The sequence below is a fragment of the Nycticebus coucang genome, chromosome 2 (genome assembly GCF_027406575.1).
Source record: "Nycticebus coucang isolate mNycCou1 chromosome 2, mNycCou1.pri, whole genome shotgun sequence".
Classification (NCBI taxonomy): domain Eukaryota; kingdom Metazoa; phylum Chordata; class Mammalia; order Primates; family Lorisidae; genus Nycticebus; species Nycticebus coucang.
Window position 1 is genome coordinate 140,789,178 of NC_069781.1, and position 18,803 is coordinate 140,807,980.

At 44.2% G+C, this 18,803-nt stretch overlaps 1 protein-coding gene across 1 annotated transcript in view; it reads right to left on the reverse strand.

The window, feature by feature from the left end:
- Positions 1 to 18,803, reverse strand: part of ATP10A (ATPase phospholipid transporting 10A (putative)) — a 257,523-nt gene that overhangs the window by 65,342 nt on the left and 173,378 nt on the right. The window contains 1 exon segment of the mRNA XM_053582015.1: positions 2,677 to 2,762. Coding sequence (XP_053437990.1) covers positions 2,677 to 2,762 — 86 coding nt within the window.

An 18,803-nucleotide genomic window follows, 5' to 3' on the forward strand; every position in this document is an offset into this window, starting at 1 on the left:
AGACTGTTCTCCCAGCCACCTTCTTCATGGGATCCCCTCCCTGGAAGCTTGTGACTTCTCACCCCAGCTCCCCTCGACCCTTCTCCTTCCTGCTCCATATTATCATCTGTAACAGAAATAGTGACAACAGCAGCCACAATCATAGTGGCCTACACTGAGAATGAGACTATCAGAACTTTCAGTGATGACATGAGGGGGTCCTCAGAGGAGTGAAGGTGTCTGCCCAGAGTTACCCAGCTAGAAACTGGGGACCTGGGGCCTGCCAGCCTCAGCACTAAGAGGACCTGTTGAATCCTACTAAATGGCAGCTTCCCTAAGGCAGGAATAAAAGTCCCCGACTCAGGATTCAACCCCTCTGGGGCACACCCAGCTCTACAGCAGGCAATGAGTATGAGCCGCCCCCTGGGCATGTGCAAGCTGCACCTTTCTGGAGCTTCATGGAGGAAGGAAGGGAAAGGCAGATCTGAGCTAGGAGCATGGTCTTTGGAGAAGGATGCCTAGCCCTTCTTTTTTGACTGGTAGAGTTGGCAGAGCGAATTACACCATGAGCAGGAGAAGGTTCTGTGTACAGAGGCTGGCCTCACCCCTATTCACCATCACTGTTTCAGGTCAAGATGGCTTTGGAGGCTCGGTGCTTGTAGATCAGGTGCTGGGGCACCAGCCACATACACAGGGGCAAGTAGGTTAGAACCCAGCCCAGACCTGTCAAACAACGACGATTACAACAACAACAAAAAAAATAGCCGGGCGTCGTGGCAGGCACCTGTAGTCCCAGCTACTTGGGAGGCTGAGGCAAGAGAATTGCTTAAGTCCAAGAGTTTGAGGTTGCAGTGAGCTGTGGCATCACAGCACTCTACCGAGGGCGACATAGTGGGACTGTCTCAAAAAAGAAAAAAAAAAGTGTCTTTGGAAACTCAGCACCTGCACTGACTTGGGCTTGGGGGTTCCTAGCAGCAGAGGATGGTGTCAGGTGTGTGAACTCCCTCGGGTGATGGGTCAAAAAGGCCTGAAGAGCTCGGCCCAGGAGTTGAGAGAGGCCAGCAGATCCACAGTAAGCTAGTCTCGTACGGGGAGGGCAGTGTTTTATCCTCAAATCTTATACACCACATATCAGTACTTTTTCTTATGAACCCTCAGTGAACTCAATAGGCAAAAATTCCTGTGTTTGTTTATTTCATTCCAGTTAGGAGAAAAGAGAGAATGAACTGCCTCCTTTAGGGAGCGATTTTCAACAGGTATTTGGCCCACTGGTGCGCCATGAGAGTATCTTAGGTGTGTCATGAAAATTTTTAAAGATCATTAATTAAATAATTTTTGAAAGATGTTCAGAACACACTAAGTATATTCTTTTTTTTTGATTAGCATAATTTAAGTGTGTTGTGGAAGTTTAACTACAGGTTCAAGTGTGCCATGAGACAAATAAGCCTGAAAAACACTGCTTTAAGGAATAATCTAACATTATCCACATTTTGGTTCTCAGGCAAGAAGACGGGCAATTTCAATGGTGATGGAGCCATAACAGCTGTGGACAGCTTCTGTTTGTTGGTTTGCCTCCAGCATTGCCACCTGCCAGCTGCGTGCTGGCACACACAGCAACGCTAGATGTGTCGGTAAATCAAAAGATCCAGACTTATACCAACTGAGTATCTGTGTGGAGCCCAGTCCGTGCCTGTGCCACTAAACTGGGGCCAGCCTTCAACGTCCACTCACTCCTCAGAGAGGGACAGCTCAGGGACACGGCCCCATGTTCTCCAAACAGGAGAGCTGAGCCTGTGGGCATCTGCTGATGCACAAAAGGTGAGTCCAGCCTAACGCCCTGGTCATGGGCTCATTCTCCAGAAGGTCGTCCCTGATGGCCACAGAGGGCCACTCGGCAGCTGTGTCCTGACACTGCCTCTCTTCGTCCGTATTTTCCCGACATCACTGACCAGGTGTGTCTGCGCTCGGGGACACACACACACACACACACACAAAAAAAAAATTATGGAAATTCCCAAACAGACATGACTGTAGAGAGACGAGGACAATTACTGCCCGTGCACAGACAGCCCGGCTTCTACAGGCGCAGATAGGGGGTGGGTCCTCTGTCACCGACCCACCTTGCTTGCCTTTCTGCTGTGAAGCAAGGAAGGGGCTAAACCATCAGATGGGAGATACTGTACTTAGTTTTTGTAATGTCTCTCTTTTTTTCTACCTAGAATGAAATAAACATGAACACAGGAATTTTTGCCTGTTGCATTCACTGCGTTACAGTTGGAGTCTCGAGCCATCGTGGACGGCCTTCTGGAGAATGAGCCTGTCCAGTGATAAGTTGACGGATGAGCCAGGGAGAACCACCCAGGCTCCTCCCTCCAGCTGCTGCTTCCATTTAACAGGGCCCTGTGTGGTCAGCCATGCTTCCCGGGTCACCCCCTCACCTCCCCAGGGTCCAGGACAGGAGGGAAGAGCAGCGCCACCTCCTTACAGACAGCCCTGGGGGTTCCCTGCCACTCACAGGTTCGTCCAGGCCAGTCCCATGAACAGCCGAGAGGGCTCAGGTGCCGGGCAACCTTCCCAAAGGCTACAGCAAGTGGTGAAGGATATCCAATGCATATTTTATAAGTGCGCGTGCCTGGGCACACACAGACACAGCTTCTCAAATGGAAGGAGGGACAGAGGGAGAGGCAGGATACTCACATGCAACCACGGAACCTGGTCAGGTCGTTGTTTGGCTTCTCACACTCAATGACACTGGTGAACGTCAAGGGGTTGAACTCCGAGACCTACAATGACAGCACGTGCACATCAGAGGGACCTGGGCCCAGCCGTCCGCCCGACAAGGCACTCAGTCTCTCTTCTGTCTCTACACCCATGGCGGGGACCTTTCTGAGAGGAGAACTCTGCCTGAGAATCTGCAGAAAGCCAAGGCACGCCCGCTTTCTCATTACGATAAATAATAACTAATCATTGATAATAAATAACAGTTAGTGGACCAGGACTGGTCAGTAAGAGAGAGGAAATGAGTGTAGTTAATGCCAAAAGGGACTCCCAGACAGAGGCAAAGGAGCCAGTAATAAAGGAAGGCTCTGTTTTCTGAGACAGACCCGCACCTTCCAATTTTCTATGCAGATTTAGAGAAGCAAATTCCACCCAGAAAACAGAAACTTATACCAAAATACTATTTCCTCAATGTAAATTAAAAATTCTTCATGAATCTTTGATGAAAAAAATTTAAATAGCCAAGGCATGAGCCAACAATTTATTATTCTGCTCAATTAAAAAAAAAATGACAGCTCGGCACACAGAAAAAAAGGCTTTGATTTAGAATTTCGCCATTGATCACTACAAAAGTGCTCACATGCAGAGCTCAGGAGTGGCCAAACTGCAACAAAAAAAAATAGCCGGGCTTTGTGGCAGGCGCCTGTAGTCCCAGCTACCCGGGAGGCTGAGGCAAGAGAATCGCTTAAGCCCAGGAGTTGGAGGTTGCTGTGAGCTGTGTGAGGCCATGGCACTCTACCGAGGGCCATAAAGTGAGACTCTGTCTCTACAAAAAAAAAAAAAAAAAAAGAAAAGAAGGGAAATGAATAAGGCTATAGTGTAAATGACAGAGTCAATGAGTGTATTTCTTTTTTACCAGCTTTCTGGTCATACCTGTCATTCTATTTTCTCCACCAAGGGTCACAGCACACAATCATATCACCACAAAAAATCACAGAAAGGGCATCAACACTGTTAAACCACCCCAGGTAATCACAATTTTACAACACATCAGCCTGCACCAAATACAGCCATAAAGGTAATTACTCAAAATTTAGTTCCTATTATTTCCCAATGTATCATGTCTATTAAAAGATGCTAAGGATAGTAGTAGCTCAATTCAATAACTGAAATTGAAATTCTATTTTAAAAGGTTCTTCTTGAAGTCTAATTAGCCATCAGTCCCTCTTCTCCTGGTACAGAAATGGCCTCTCTCATGATTTCCAGAGTTAGGCTGTAATATCTCAAGGAGTCTTGTGTTTATTTAAAGCCTTGTAAATAATCTTGAATCTAGGGGCTGGCTTTTCCCTAGGCAGACATTTGCAGATACAAAAGTACAGAATGGCCATGAAGGCAGTGAGTTCCAGAGAACACCAGGATTATTCTTGGCAGATGAGGAAGGTAGAACTTAAAATATTCTGTCTCTGTTTATTATTCTTTCTCTCTTAGAAAAATGTAATGTGTGTGGCTCAGTAGGATATTCTGTCTCTGGGATTTCAGAGCTGCATCTGTGATGTTCCACCAACAGTCATGAGCCCTGGGGGATGGGCCCGGGGTGTGTCCCAGGGCATGGGGGGCCTGGGTTCATCAGCTTCCTCTGGAACTAGGGAGGATTTGGAGTATTTTTTGGAACTGAAGGGATCTTTAGAGACTGTTAAGGGCTAAATTATAGCCACTCCAGCCCCATACCTCCAGGAACACAGAATGTGCCCTTATTTGGAGATTGGGGGTCTTTAAAGAGGTGATTAAGTTAAAATGAGGTCATTAGGGTGGGGCCTGATCCACCACAACTGGTGTCCTCAGACAGGAGGAGATGAGGGCGCAGAGACACACAGAGAGAGGGGCCACATGAAAACACAGGGAGAACAGCTGTCTGCAAGCTAAGGAGAGGCCTCAGAAGAAACCAAACCTGCCAACCCCTTAATCTTGAACTTCCAGATTCCACAACTGTGAGAAAATAGACTTTTGTTTAATCCACCCAGGCTGTGGTGCTTTGTCATGGCAGACCCAGAAGACCATCTCTGAGTTTCTCAGTTATATAGCAGTTCCCAAGCATAGCGTACCTTTTGGATGAAGCAAATTCTGTTTACAACAATAGTTTCTAAGAACAGGCAATGCAGTAACATTCCTCATTGAAGAAATGTATTTATTTATCCCTCTATCAACTCATCAACCCCCAAGCCAGCTTCAAGGTCAAGGCCATGCCCCAGATACTGGTCAGCCAGACTTCTGTCAGGCTGGCCCCTGGAGCACAGAGAGAGGCAGATGCGCTGTCCACCTTTCTGTTCTCAGACACACTAACTTCATTTTAAAAAAAATATTGCATATATAGTTAGGGAAGAGGAAAAAGTTCTGGAGACAGATGGTGGTGAAGGTTGTACAGCAGCATGAATGAACTTAACACCACGGTCCTGTGCACTTAAAAATGATCATAATGGCAAATATTATGTATGTATGTATATTTTACCACAATAAAAACATTTTTAAAGGAGATATGAAAAAACACTGAGAATTAACTGAGAAAAAAGAAATTAATCATCAAGAAGAACATAACCCAGAAATCTGGTACCTTTTGTGTAATTAATTCCTAAGGGCGCCACGGTGCTGGTTGCCAACATAAAGATGCACTTTGACAGCTCGTTAAATGTCAGGCATTGTGCTAAGTGCTGTACTTTCTTACAGCACTGTTGTGAGGTTGGTCTTTGCTCTACCTCCCATTTAGGAGCTCTGAGGACCATGCCCAAGGTCACAATGGTGTTGAAGTGACTGACCAAAGCCTCCGTGGTCTCTGAGACCAGCTCTGCCACTGACACTCACTAAGACAGGCTTGTGTTGACAGGAAAAGACCATGTCATGTCCAACAAGCCAGAATGTGTAAAAGAAATTCTACAGAGTTTTCAAAACCATGTGTCAATTAAACATACCCTGATCTCATTGTCAATACCCTCCCCACCATGGTCAGCAGACTTAATCACAAATGGAATCACGAATCAGGAGCCCAGAGGCTTAGTCTAGTTCTTCTGATTAAAGAACATCAGAATTTAGCCGGGTACGGTGGTTCATGCCTGTAATCCTAGCACTCCAGGAGGCCAAGGCAGGCGGATTGCCTGAGCTCACAGGTTTGAAAACAGCCCGAGGCAGAGCAAGACTTCCTCTCTAAAAAACAGCCAAATATTTTGACAGGTGGCTATAGTCCCAAGCTACCAGGAGCCTGAGGCAAGAGAATCACTTAAGCCCAAGGTTGCTGTGAACTATGATGCCACGGCACTCTACCCAGGGTGACAAGGTAAAATACTGTCTCAAAAAATAAATAAATAAATAATAAAATAAAGAACATGAGATTTTGGCAAATGAAGAGAGGGCATCAGAACTTGGATCTCCAAGGTCTCTGAAGCCCACCTCCAAGTGCACAGTTTTGTAGGACGCAGAGGTGGTTCCAGTTTGCACCCCCATTTGTGGTGACGGTTCACTGCTGCAGAAAGAGCATCACCTGTGGGTGCCGCTCACACACAGGCCTCAAGCTGAGGCTGCCGCCCCTGAGGCCTGGTTCCATATCTCGGCACCAAGTGTGGCTCAGCCACGGCAGAGCATGAGCATCCCAATAACTGCCTTACCGGCAACCGAATGCCAAGAGCTTCTGTCGTTACCTCCAAATATTTCTGCAGCTTTTTTGACTTACCAGGTAGAAACAAAGAGGCAATCAGTGACAGCAGCAGACAGCCCTCCAGGCCTGCCCTGAAACTTGAATGTCTGCTAGAAACTGCAGCCTCAGAGTACTTCTTCCTCTGCTGCAGGGATGCCAAAGCCATGCCCCCCAACAGCAGGTGTCTGTACAGGTGCTATGCTCCCCTCTGTAGCCACATGGGCGAGGCACGTGTCTAACGCAGCAGAGCCCAGACTTAGCTGGAGGAACACTTGATTCACAGGGAAGCCTCTGTCACCAGCCTTGCTTTTCACACTTGCATTACATGGATTACCACTAAGCGTTCAAAATAAAAGCCAAAGCAGATTTCTTCCATCTTGAAACAGAAGAAGTGATGTCTGAAAGGACATTTACATCCCATTAAAGAGGATGTTGTTACTTTTTCTACCATAAGGAAAGTGCACACTGCTTCAGCCAAAGGGGTGCATGCACAGCACGGGCGAATGCCCGGGCATCTGCAGGTGTGCTTGCCGCCAGCAGGGCCCTGCCTGCACCTGCCATGGGGAACTTTAGCAACCCGGCCTGGGAAAACTTCAGGAACCCAGCCTGCACTCCCCAGGGGGAACTTCAGCATGAGGCTGTCTGTAGAGGCCTCCCAGTGACAGGAGGGGAGAGGAGGATGGTGAGAAAATGCACAGACCCTGAACCAGCCAAAAGACACAGAAAATACACATGCTCCTCTGTCTTCTGCATCTGGACTTTGTCCTGAAAATGCCCTTTGTACCCCATCATGGTACTCCTAGGTCATCTCCAAACATGGGCCTCGAGGCCTCTCAGTGGACAATGCAATACTGCTAAGTGCCTGCCTGACATAAGCCTGTCCCTTACACCGAGTAAGTGATGGCAGTGAGACAGATAGCCAGTTTGATCACAGTGGCCTTCTGCTTTAAGAAAGCCTCAGCCCTGTTGTATTAACCTGGATAGAGTTGGAGAACATCCTCTTTCATAAAGTATCACAGAATGGAAAAGCACATATCCAATGTAGAACATACTAATATGAAGCCAGCAGAAGAACTAATACAGGCCCACACAAGAGAAAAATTCAATTCAATTCAAGTTGGGGGAAGGAAGAGGGAAAAAGGAGAGAGGGGAATTGGTGAGCTCCCACCTAATAGGCACAAAGTAAGGGTACAGGGAACACTTCCTGGGTGAGGAGCTCAACTCCAACAGGGACCTTACCTAACAAACACAAACAATGTAACCTAATCATTTGTGCCCTCATACTAATCTGACATAAAAAGTAAATAAATATTAAACTTGTAAAAAAAAAAAAAAAAAGGAAGAAAGAAAGCTCAAGCCTTGACCATGGCTGCTACCCTACAGGATGAAATGTGCAGCATCCGGGCGCCAGCCAGGGTCACGGCACTGACCTCTTTTGCTGTCAGCCCTCCCAGCACTCGTGCCTTCCATGAAGGGTGCCAGGTTGAGGACCAGACCTTTCTATACATCTTCCTTCACCCTCCGATCCACCTGTACCGGCTATCTGGCCTTGGACTTCAGGATGTTGTTGCTTCCTAGGGAAGGCAGCCCTATGTAGGCAGGTGTGCTGTTCCCAGCTTGCAAGGCCCCCATGCAGACATCTAACCTTGTGCTTCCTGGGCCTGAGTGTGGCTGGAGCTGAGTCCCCTCCTCCTTTCACTAGACCACAGCTCTCTGAGAACAGATACTCTGTGCCCTGCAGACCAGCACAGAACCTGGTGTGCACACAGTCAGAGGGAGACAGCTGCTTATTTCAGAGGGCGCTTGTGTGCCACGAACTTCCACATCCTGCCAGAACTCGGTGCTGTGCTCTCACTGTCCGACACTGGGGGAGCCTGACTGCCGAGAGGGATGGGTAGGAGGGCTCCTCCGCTGCTGCACAGAGCACTGAGCACAATTTTTCTGACCTAAACGTGCAAGCACATTTCACCTGGTGGCAATATAAGATGATTCCTTCACAGCCTATATTCAAGCTCCTTATTTAGGTTTAGCAATTTAACCTAAATTCATGGAGTGATTGTCCCAACTCTTTTGTTTTATACCTTTATCCTAATTTGTATTTGTCATATGCCCATCAGAGCTGTGGGAACTCAAAGGAAGGCAAGTGGCCCAATACTGAATAAATGCGTGGGTGAATGAGGGAGTGAATTTTGTATACAGAGAGTGTATGCCACATCAACATTTCCATTTGCCAACCCCAAATGGCAGAGAAATACTCTGCCTTGTCCACCACAGAGACCCCAGCACGTAGTGGATGCTCAGTCGATTATTTATTAAACAAATGAATACCAAAATGAAGTTCTGCTGGTGGCAGGAGACCTCAAACATATACAGAGGCTGGATGCAGTGGCCTGTCATCCAGCACTCTGGGAGGCCCAGGTAGGTGGATTCTTTGAGTTCTGGAGTTCAAGACCAGCCTGAGCAAGAGCAAGACCCCCATCTATACTAAAAATGGAAAAAATGAGCCGGGTATTGCGGTGGGCACCTGTAATCCTAGCCATGCGGGAGGATGGGGCAGGAGGATTGCTTGAGCCCAAGAGTTTGAGGTTGCTGTGGGCTATGACACTATGGCAATCTACCCAGGGTGACAGAGTGAAACTATATATGTGTGTATACACATATATGTATACATAAAGAGATTTACATATTTATATATTACTTTAAAAACCTCTTTATGTGTACATATATACACAGTAATGTACACAGTCATATATATGACTTTGAATATATGTATACATAAAGAGATTTACATTTTTATAAATTTTTATTTAATTTATATTTACAAATTTTTAAATGATTTTTTTTTCTTTTTTATTTTTGGGGATTCATTGAGGGTACAATAAGCCAGGTTACACTGATTGCAATTGTTAGGTAAAGTCCCTCTTGCAATCATGTCTTGCCCCCATAAAGTGTGACACACACCAAGGCCCCACCCCACTCCCTCCATCTCTCTTTCTGCTCCCTCCCCCCATAACCTTAATTGTCATTAATTGTCCTCATATCAAAATTGAGTACATAGGATTCATGCTTCTCCATTCTTGAGATGCTTTACTAAGAATAATGTCTTCCACTTCCATCCAGGTTAATGCAAAGGATGTAAAGTCTCCATTTTTTTTAAAGGCTAAATAGTATTCCATGGTATACATATACCACAGCTTGTTAATCCATTCCTGGGTTGGTGGGCATTTAGGCTGATTCCACGTTTTGGTGATTGTAAATTGAGCTGCAATAAACAGTCTAGTACAAGTGTCCTTATGATAAAAGGATTTTTTTCCTTCTGGGTAGATGCCCAGTAATGGGATAGCAGGATCAAAGGGGAGGTCTATCTTGAGTGCTTTGAGGTTTCTCCATACTTCCTTCCAGAAAGGTTGTACTAGCTTGCAGTCCCACCAGCAGTGTAAAAGTGTTCCCTTCTCTCCACATCCACGCCAGCATCTGCAGTTTTGAGACTTTGTGATGTGGGCCATTCTCACTGGGGTTAGATGATATCTCAGGGTTTTGATTTGCATTTCTCTAATATATAGAGATGATGAACATTTTTTCATGTGTTTGTTAGGCATTTGTCTGTCATCTTTAGAGAAGGTTCTATTCATGTCTCTTGCCCATTGATCTATGGGATTGTTGGCTTATTTCATGTGGATTAATTTGAGTTCTCTATAGATCCTAGTTAACAAGCTTTTGCCTCATTGAAAATATGCAAATATCCTTTCCCACTGTGTAGGTTGTCTCTTTGCTTTGGTTATTGTCTCCTTAGATGTACAGAAGCTTTTCAGTTTAATGAAGTCCCATTTGTTTATTTTTGTTGTTGTTGCAATTGCCATGGCAGTCTTCTTCATGAAGTCTTTCCCCAGGCCAATATCTTCCAGTGTTTTGCCTATGCTTTCTTGGAGGATTTTTATGCTTCATGCCTTAAATTTAAGTCCTTTATCCATCTTGAATCAATTTTTGTGAATGGGGAAAGGTGAGGGTCCAGTTTCAGTCTTTTACATGTAGACATCCAGTTCTCCCAACACCATTTATTGAATAGGGAGTCTTTCCCCAAGGTATGTTCTTGTTTGGTTTATCAAAGATTAGGTGGTTGTAAGATGTTAGTTTCATTTCTTGGTTTTCAATTCGATTCCAAGTGTCTATGTCTCTGTTTTTGTGCCAGTACCATGCTGTCTTGAGCACTATGGCTTTGTAGTACAGACTAAAATCTGGTATGCTGATGCCCCCAGCTTTATTTTTGTTACAGAGAACTGCCTTAACTATACGGGTTTTTTTCCGGTTCCATACAAAATGCAGAATCATTTTTTCCAAATCTTGAAAGTACGATGTTGGTATTTTGATAGGAATGGCATTGAATAGGTAGATTGCTTTGGGAAGTATAGACATTTTTTTTTCTTTTTTTTTTTTATTAAATCATAACTGTATACAATGATATGATTATAGGGCATCATACACTCACTTCATAAACCATTTGACACATTTTTATCACAGTGGTTAACATAGCCTTTCCGGCGTTATCTCAGTTACTGTGCCAAAACATTTACATTCTACATTTATCAAGTTTTGCAAATACCCCTGTAACATGCACCACAGGTGTGATCCCACCGATTCCCCTCCCTCTACCCACCCCCCCCCCTTTCACACTTCCCCCTATTGTTAAGATGTAGCTGGGTTATAGCTTTCATGTGAGAGTCCCAAATTAGTTTCATAGTAGGGCTGTGTACATTGGGTATTTTTTCTTCCATTCTTGGGATACTTTACTAAGAAGAATATGTTCCAGCTCCATCCATGTAAACATGAAAGAGGTAAAGTCTCCATCTTTCTTTAAGGCTGCATAGTATTCCATGGTATACATATACCACAATTTATTAATCCATTCGTGGATCAATGGGCACTTGGGCTTTTTCCATGACTTAGCTATTATGAATTGGGCTGCAATAAACATTCTGGTACAAATATCTTTGTTATGTTGTGATTTTTGGTCTTCTGGGTATATGCTCAGCAGAGGAATTACAGGATTGAATGGCAGATCTATTTTTAGATCTCTGAGTGTTCTCCATATATCTTTCCGAAAGGAATGTATTAATTTGCATTCCCACCAGCAGTGCAGAAGTGTTCCCTTTACTCCACATCCACGCCAACATCTCTGGTCTTGAGATTTTGTGATATAGGCTAGTCTCATTGGAGTTAGATGATATCTCAAAGTAGTTTTGATTTGCATTTCTCTGATGATTAAAGATGATGAGCATTTTTTCATATGTCTGAAGGCCGTGCGTCTGTCTTCTTCAGAGAAGTTTCTCTTCAAATCCCTTGCCCAGCCTGCGATGGGATCCCTTATTTTTTTCTTGCTGATGCGTTTGAGTTCTCTGTGGATTCTGGTTATTAAACCTTTGTCAGAGATATACCCTGCAAATATCTTCTCCCATTCTGAGGGCTGTCTGCTTGCTCTGCTTACTGTGTTCTTAGCTGTGCAGAAGCTTTTTAGTTTGATCAAGTCCCAGTAGTGTATTTTTGAAGCTGCTTCAATTGCCCGGGGGGTTCTCCTCATGAAATACTCACCCAGACCAATTTCTTCAAGGGTTTTCCCTGCATTCTCCTCTAGTATTTTCATAGTTTCATGTCTTAAGTTTAAATCTTTAATCCAATGAGAGTCTATCTTAGTTAATGGTGAAAGGTGTGGGTCCAATTTCAGTCTTCTGCAGGTTGCCAGCCAGTTCACCCAGCACCATTTGTTAAATAGGGAATCTTTTCCCCACTGAATGTTTTTAATTGGCTTGTCAAAAATCAAATAGCGGTAAGTAGCTGGATTCATCTCTTGGTTCTCTATTCTGTTCCAGATATCTACTTCTCTGTTTTTGTGCCAATACCATGCTGTTTTGATCACTATTGATTTGTAGTAAAGTCTGAGGTCTGGTAGTGTGATTCCTCCTGTTTTGTTTTTATTTCTGAGTAATGTCTTGGCTATTCGAGGTTTTTTCTGATTCCATATAAAACGAAGTAATGTTTTTTCAAGATCTTTAAAATATGACAGTGGAGCTTTAATAGGGAGTGCGTTGAAATTATATATTGCTTTGGGTAGTATGGACATTTTGATAATGTTCATTCTTCCTAGCCATGAGCATGGTATGTTTTTCCATTTGTTAACATTTTCAGCTATTTCTTTTCTTAGAGTTTCATAGTTCTCTTTATAGAGATCTTTCACGTCTTTTGTTAGGTAAATTCCCAAATATTTCATCTTCTTTGGCACTACTGTGAATGGGATAGAGTCCTTAACTGCTTTTTCAATTTGACTGTTGTTGGTGTATATAAAGGCTACCGATTTATGAATGTTGATTTTGTAACCTGAGACGCTGCTGTATTCCTTGATCACTTCTAGGAGTTTTGTAGTAGAGTCCCTAGTGTTTTCCAGATACACAATCATATCATCTGCGAAGAGCGAGAGTTTGATCTCTTCTGACCCTATATGGATACCCTTGATCGCCTTTTCTTACCTAATTGTGGTGGCTTAGACTTCCATTACAATGTTGAAAAGCAATGGAGACAATGGGCAGCCTTGTCTGGTTCCTGATCTGAGTGGAAATGATTCCAATTTAACTCCATTCAATATGATATTGGCTGTGGGTTTGCTGTAGATAGCCTCTATCAGTTTAAGAAAAGTCCCTTCTAGACCAATTTTCTTGAGTGTTCTGATCATGAAGGGATGCTGGATATTATCAAAAGCTTTTTCTGCATCAATTGAGAGAATCATATGGTCTTTGTTTTTTAATTTGTTTATGTGCTGAATTACATTTATAGATTTACGTATATTGAACCAGCCTTGAGACCCTGGGATAAAACCAACTTGGTCATGATGTATAATTTGTTTGATGTGTTCCTGGATTCTGTTTGTTAGGATCTTGTTGAATATTTTTGCATCTATATTCATTAGTGATATTGGTCTATAATTTTCTTCTCTTGTTGGGTCTTTTCCTGGTTTGGGGATCAGGGTGATGTTTGCTTCATAGAACGTGTTGGGTAGTCTTCCTTCTTTTTCTACCTTTTGGAACAGGTTGAGTAATATAGGTACTAATTCTTCTTGAAAGGTTTGGTAGAATTCTGACGTGAAACCATCTGGTCCCGGGCTTTTCTTTTTAGGGAGGTTTTGTATAGTTCATGCTATTTCTGAACTTGATATGGGTCTGTTCAACATTTCCACTTGATTCTGGTTAAGTCTTGGAAGGTGGCGTGCTTCCAAGTATCGGTCTATTTCCTTCAGATTTTCATATTTCTGAGAATAAAGTTTCTTGTAATATTAATTAAGGATTTTTTGGATTTCTGATGAGTCTGTGGTTATTTCGTCTTTGTTGTTTCTGATTGATGATATTAGGGATTTTACTCTTTTTTTCCAATTAGGTTGGCCAGAGGTTTATCTATTTTATTGACCTTTTCAAAAAACCAGCTTTTTGATTTATTGATCTGTTGTATTATTCTTTTGTTTTCAATTTCATTTAATTCTGCTCTAATTTTGGTTATTTCTTTTCTTCTACTGGGTTTGGGGTTGGAATGTTCTTCCTTTTCCAGTTGCGTGAGATGTCCCATTAATTTGTTAACTTCCTCTCTTTCCGTTCTCTTGAGGAAGGCTTGCAGTGCTATAAATTTCCCTCTTAGAACTGCCTTTGCAGTGTCCCAGAGGTTCTGACAGTTTGTGTCTTCATTGTCGTTTTGTTCCAAAAAATTGGTGATTTCTTTCTTAATCTCATCTCTGACCCAGCTATCATTCAGCATAACGTTATTTAACTTCCATGTTTTTGTATGGGTATGCAGATTCCTGTTGTTACTCAATTCAAGTTTTAATCCATGATGGTCCGAGAAGATGCATGGAATAATTTCTATTCCTTTAAATTTACTGAGGTTAGACTTGTGACCTAAAATGTGATCAATTTTGGAGTAAGTTCCATGGGCTGATGAGAAGTATGTGTATTCAGTTTTGTTGCGATGAAATGTTCTGTAGATGTCTGCTAAATCTAAATATTGGATGGTTAGGTTTAAATCTAAGATTTCTTTGCTCAGCTTCTTTCTGGAGGATCGATCCAACACTGCCAAGGGAGTGTTGAAATCTCCAACGATTATGGAGCTGGAGGAAATCAAGTTACTCATGTCTGTTAGAGTTGCTCTTATAAATTGAGGTGCATTCTGGTTGGGTGATAGATATTAATAATTGAGATCTCGTCATATTGAGTATTACCCTTAACAAATATGAAGTGACCATTCTTGTCCTTCCTTACTTTTGATGGTTTAAAGCCTACTGTATCTGCAAATAAAATTGCAACACCTGCTTTTTTCTGATTACCATTTACCTGAAATACGGATGACCATCCTTTCACCCTGAGTCTGTATTTGTCTTTTAAGTTGAGATGTGACTCTTGTATGCAACAAATATCTGGCTTGAGTTTTTGTATCCAGTCAGCTAACCTATGCCTCTTTAGAGGACAGTTTAAGCCATTCACATTGATGGAGAGTATTGATAAGTCTGGTGGAATTTTGGGTATCGAGTTTTTCAAAGGTCCAGTGGACATTTTTAATCCTTTCGCCAGTGTGGAAGTTGGAGTTTGATCCGAAGTTTCTGAGTGAGTTTACTTTTGTGGTATAGGATTGGGTTGGTCATTGTGGAGGATAGGTCTGAGAACATCCTGAAGAGCTGGTTTACTTATGGCAAATTTTTTCAACATATGAATGTCATTGAAGTATTTAGTTTCTCCATCATAGATGAAACTCAGTTTAGCTGGATACAAGATCCTGGGTTGAAAGTTGTTTTGCTTTAGGAGATTAAAAGTTGATGACCAGCCTCTTCTTGCTTGAAAAGTTTCAGCAGAGAGATCTGCAGTTATTCTAATATTCTTACCTTTGTATGTTATAGTTTTCTTTTGCCGGGCTGCTTTGAGAATCTTCTCTTTCATGTTAACTTTAGTGAAGCTAATTATGATATGTCTGGGAGATGGCTTATTGGGGTTGAATCGTGCTGGGGTTCTGAAGCTGTCTGCTATCTGAATTTCAGATTCTCTAGGCATGTCTGGAAAATTTTCTTTCATAATTTCATGTAGAAGGACCTCTGTGCCCTTGGCAGCCACTTCATCATTCTCCGAAATTCCTATAACCCTTATGTTGTTTTTTTTCGAATTATCTGAGAGTTCTCTGAGTAAGTGATCCGTTTTTGCTCTCCATTTCTCTTCCTCTTTGAGAGATTGGGAGCGTTCGAAGACTTTATCTTCAATGTCAGAAATCCTTTCTTCTGCTTGCTCCATTCTGTTTCTGAGGGATTCTACTGTATTTTTCATATCTTTGAGGGCTGTAAGTTCTTGTTTCAGTGTGTCTAAGTCTTTGGTGGTTTTGTCTTTAAATTCGTTAAATTCTTGAGACAATTTTTGAATTTCTCCTCGAATTCCTAATTCCATTTTATTAATCTTGTCTGCAAACCAAATTCTGAATTCGACTTCTGACATCTCTGCCAGTTCTTTATGAATGGGATCTTCAATCACATCTGCCGTATCTTTTCTTGGGGGGGTTGATCTATTCTGGTTATTCATGTTACCAGAGTTTTTCCGCTGATTCCGCCCCATGGTTTACTCCCTTTGGTTTTTCCCCTGGGGTTTTATCGAGGGCCTGTACAGTGTTGTGGCCTGAGAAACTGGGGCCCTGTCTGGTGTGGTGGAGCAAAGTGGTTCTGTCTTGTTTTCAGCTGGTTTCTGTTCGATCCTATTGCAACTTCTACTCTGGCTTGAAGTCTCAGCTGTGTGGAAAAATCAGCAATTAAGTCACCCCACCTGCCCACTTCTGGCCCCAGTTCAAAAAGGAGAATCAAACCTTCCTACAATCGCACACCCAGGGCACCGCCTGAAAAGTCCTCAGTCTATTAGCCCAGTTCAAAAGGTCCGAATCAACTGTCTCAATCGGCACTTGTCTCGGGTGGAAGGGTTCAAGAGGTCTCTGGGAACTGGATCACAGGGGCCTGGTGACTCCTCTGACACAGCTCACCCCAGTGCAGCGTGGAGTCAGGAGGAGCCACCCAGCAAACAGAGCAGTCTGGGAAGTTTGATGTCTCCTTCCCCACTTTGCCCCACCGTCGGACCCAGTCACTGGTATCTCTGCAGATGGCTAATCCAGTTGCCTGCAGTGAACAGACACTCCAGGGGTTTGCACCTGCCTGAATCGCAAGGAATTCTGCCAGGCCCCCGCAGACTGCCGCTATCTAGCAGGAGGAGATGGGGCCTGACATCTTTGAGTGTTTGATGCAGGTGATGGGAAGGAGGTGTTCACTCTGGCTTAGCCCCGTCCCTGATGGATGCTGCTAACAGAACAGAAAAGAACAGACAACTTTGTGAGGTTCTGTCTCTGTTCCTGTCGTCGCCTACAGAAGACGGGCTGTTTTGAGTTCAAACGTCTTTGCTGCTGGAGAATTGCGTCTGAACACCTCTCTGGGTTGGCCCCGCCCTGGAAGCTTCCCGGGTTTGTGAGCCGTGTCACCGGTGGCCTCCTCTGGTTGCCCAGGGAGACAGGGGGTGTGGCCTCAGAATATCCAGAAGTGAGCGTTCTGCTGTTAAAGAAAAAACGGCTGTTGATCTACCTCCAGGGAACTGCTGCTCTCGTGTGGGCACTCAGGGGACCCTTTTCTCCTCTGTCCCGCGCCCCAGAGTCAACACTGAGCGGCCGCAGTTTGTGCTGGGTCCACACCCCTTAAGAGATCCCCCAGGCTGGCTTATTGTACCCTCAATGAATCCCCAACAATAAAAAAAAAAAATGAACAAGATTGAAAAAGAAACAAACAAACAAAAAAGAGATCCCCCAGGAATCAGAACTCTTGGGGGATGGGCCCCCAGACCCCGATTGGGAGTGGGGGGGGGGAAGCTAGAGTTTCATTCAGTTTTACACAATACTACGGTCCGGGGAGGGCTCCTGCACTGCACCGCAGGGAAGTGCCGCCAAGGCTTGATTTCCCCTCAGCAGAGTGCCCTCTCCTCGCTCACGTATCCCAGAGTCAGCGCTGACCTGACGCAGCTCAGGCACTGTGCACTCCCCTCGAGAAATCACCCAAGGAGCCGAACTCCTGGGGGATAGGCCCTCAGACCCCGAGTGAGAGTAGGGGTTCTCAGCTCTCAGTGGGGAGGCCAGAGTCTTATTCGGTCTTGGGTCCCGTATGCCCGGGGAGGTTTGCTGCACTGCACCGCAGGGAAGTGCCATGAGGCGTGACTCCCCCTCAGCCCGGTGCCCTCTCCTCACTTGCGTGCCTCAGAGTCAATGCTGACCAGTCGCAACTCGGGGACAGTCCACTCCCCTTGAGAAATCACCCAAGGATCCAAAGTCCTGGGGGACAGGCCTCCAGACCTCAGTGGGCGGGAGGGGAGCGCCGGGGATTCAGGGTTGCCGGCAAAGGATTCCCAAAGTTTTATTCAGCCCTATGTCCGGCAGGAGAACGCCACGGCACCCCAGTAGGGGAGGTAGGTCCAGTTTTTAGAAGATCTCTCCCGTGGAGTGTAGTGGGAGGGCCTTTAATTTCTGCCCGCTTGTTCAATTGTGGGGCTCTTGAGCCAGTCTCATGGGGGAGGGGGAGTCCCGTCCGCTTGGTGGTGGATTTTGTACCTTTTGTTTGCGTCCTTCTGATCACAACTTGCCTCAGCGGTGTTGATGTGCGTTCTTCAGCCTTCTGTCTTGGTGAGGCTCAAGTCCACCAGGATACTTACTAAATTCCTGTCCCTTAACTCTCCTTCTGGACGGGAGCCTTTGTTGAAAGCTGGCTTCAGTCCGCCATCTTGTCTCCCCTCCGGAAGTATAGACATTTTAACAATGTTGATTCTTCCCATCCATGAGCATGGTATGTTCTTCCATTTGTTAATATCCTCTGCTATTTCCTTTCTGAGGAGTTCATAGTTTTCTTTATAGAGGTCCTTCACCTCCTTCGTTAGGTATATTCCTAGGTATTTCATTTTCTTTGAAACTATGGTGAAGGGAGTTGTGTACTTAATTAGCTTCTCATCTTGACTGTTATTGGTGTATACAAAGGCTACTGACTTGTGGACATTGATATTATATCCTGAAACATTACTGTATTTTTTGATGACTTCTAGGAGTCTTGTGGTTGAGTCTTTGGGGTTCCCTAAGTATAAGATCATGTCGTCAGCAAAGAGGGAGAGTTTGACATCTTCTGCTCCCATTTGGATTCCCTTTATTTCCTTGTCTTGCCTAATTGTATTGGCTAGAACTTCCAGCACTATGTTGAATAGTAAAGGTGACAGAGGACAACCTTGTCTGGTTCCAGTTTTAAGAGGAAAAGCTTTCAGTTTTACTCCATTCAGTAAAATATTGGCTGTGGGTTTGTCATAGATAGCGTCAATCAGTTTTAGAAATGTGCCACCTATGCCTATAC